The 1,054-nt window shown below is 62.0% G+C and overlaps 1 protein-coding gene across 1 annotated transcript; it reads right to left on the minus strand.

The window, feature by feature from the left end:
- Window positions 1–3: 3 nt before the first annotated feature.
- On the minus strand, window positions 4–1,032 carry LOC117800022 (galactoside 3(4)-L-fucosyltransferase-like; the record flags this gene model as incomplete). The annotated part of the gene is made up of 1 exon (XM_034652547.1): window positions 4–1,032. A coding segment is annotated over exon 1 (918 nt), but the record flags the coding sequence as incomplete, so codon positions are not given.
- Between the last annotated feature and the right edge of the window lie 22 nt (window positions 1,033–1,054).

Genomic DNA, 1,054 nt, shown 5'->3' on the forward strand with positions numbered 1-1,054 from the left:
CAGGAACTGCTCGTAGTTCCTCCTGCTGGGACCCAGCACCACGGGCACGGCCCAGGCGTCCAGGGCGTTCCTCCACAGCTTCTCCGTGATGTAGTCAGGATGCAGGGAGTTCTCGAACGCTAGGTAAAACTTGTACTGGGACAGCTGCTGGATCATGACGTCCCGTGGCAGGGCCTTGTGGTTTTGCCCGTACACGTCCACTTTGAGGTGAGCTTGCAAGGTGCGGTAGTAACGCACCCTGGCCGAGTCCTCCCTCCAGTTGGACACCACCCAGGCCACCAACTCAGCCTTGGCGGAGAGATTGACCAGCAGGGCAGCTGGCTGGTCCGGCCATGGCTCCAGCCAGCCGTAGGGCGTGAAGATGTCCGAGTCTCTGCGGTAGGACATGGTGAGATTGAAGTAACCATCCAGGGCTTTCAGCTGTGGACAGTGGCTGGGCGATTCCATGCTGTACCAGACCCAGCGCTGGCCCGGTGGCCGCGGGGAAGTCGGGAGCTGCTCCTTTGGTCTGTAGCCGATCTCTCGGTGGTGCATGAGGACTGCATCTGCCTTATGGTACACACGGCGGTCGGCCGTCAGCTGGCAGTCGGCTGTGCCCGGCCGGAGGTCCGAGCAGCGGGACAGAGTCACGGGGCTATGGAATGGCCACGTCCACAGCAAAAGCAGCAGCGGTGGGCGGCCCGAGGACCCGTTCGTGGCCCAGCAAGGTGCCCCTTGGGAGGACACTGGCCCTGGTGACCCATCGGGAGCTGTGGTGAGAGATTCTGCTGTGTGGGCCCTGGAGATGGGGGACCACACCGGGTCTTCTCTGGACCAACGCAGGTAAGAGAAAAAGCACAGAGTGAAAAGCAGCTGCAGCAGCATCCAGAGGAGAAAATGGCGCCAGGGACACCACTTCTTGGCCAGGCCCTGTGCATCCATGTGTCAGCGCAGCTGGGGGGAGAGTGGAGACAGTGTCACGGGGGAGCAACTTGACAGCCCCAGCCTGCAGCCACACGGGGGCTTCCAAAGTGACATTCATGAGTCCTGGGGTCGGCACTCTCGTGGTTTGCAG

The sequence above is a fragment of the Ailuropoda melanoleuca genome, unplaced genomic scaffold, assembly GCF_002007445.2.
Source record: "Ailuropoda melanoleuca isolate Jingjing unplaced genomic scaffold, ASM200744v2 unplaced-scaffold62296, whole genome shotgun sequence".
Taxonomy (NCBI): domain Eukaryota; kingdom Metazoa; phylum Chordata; class Mammalia; order Carnivora; family Ursidae; genus Ailuropoda; species Ailuropoda melanoleuca.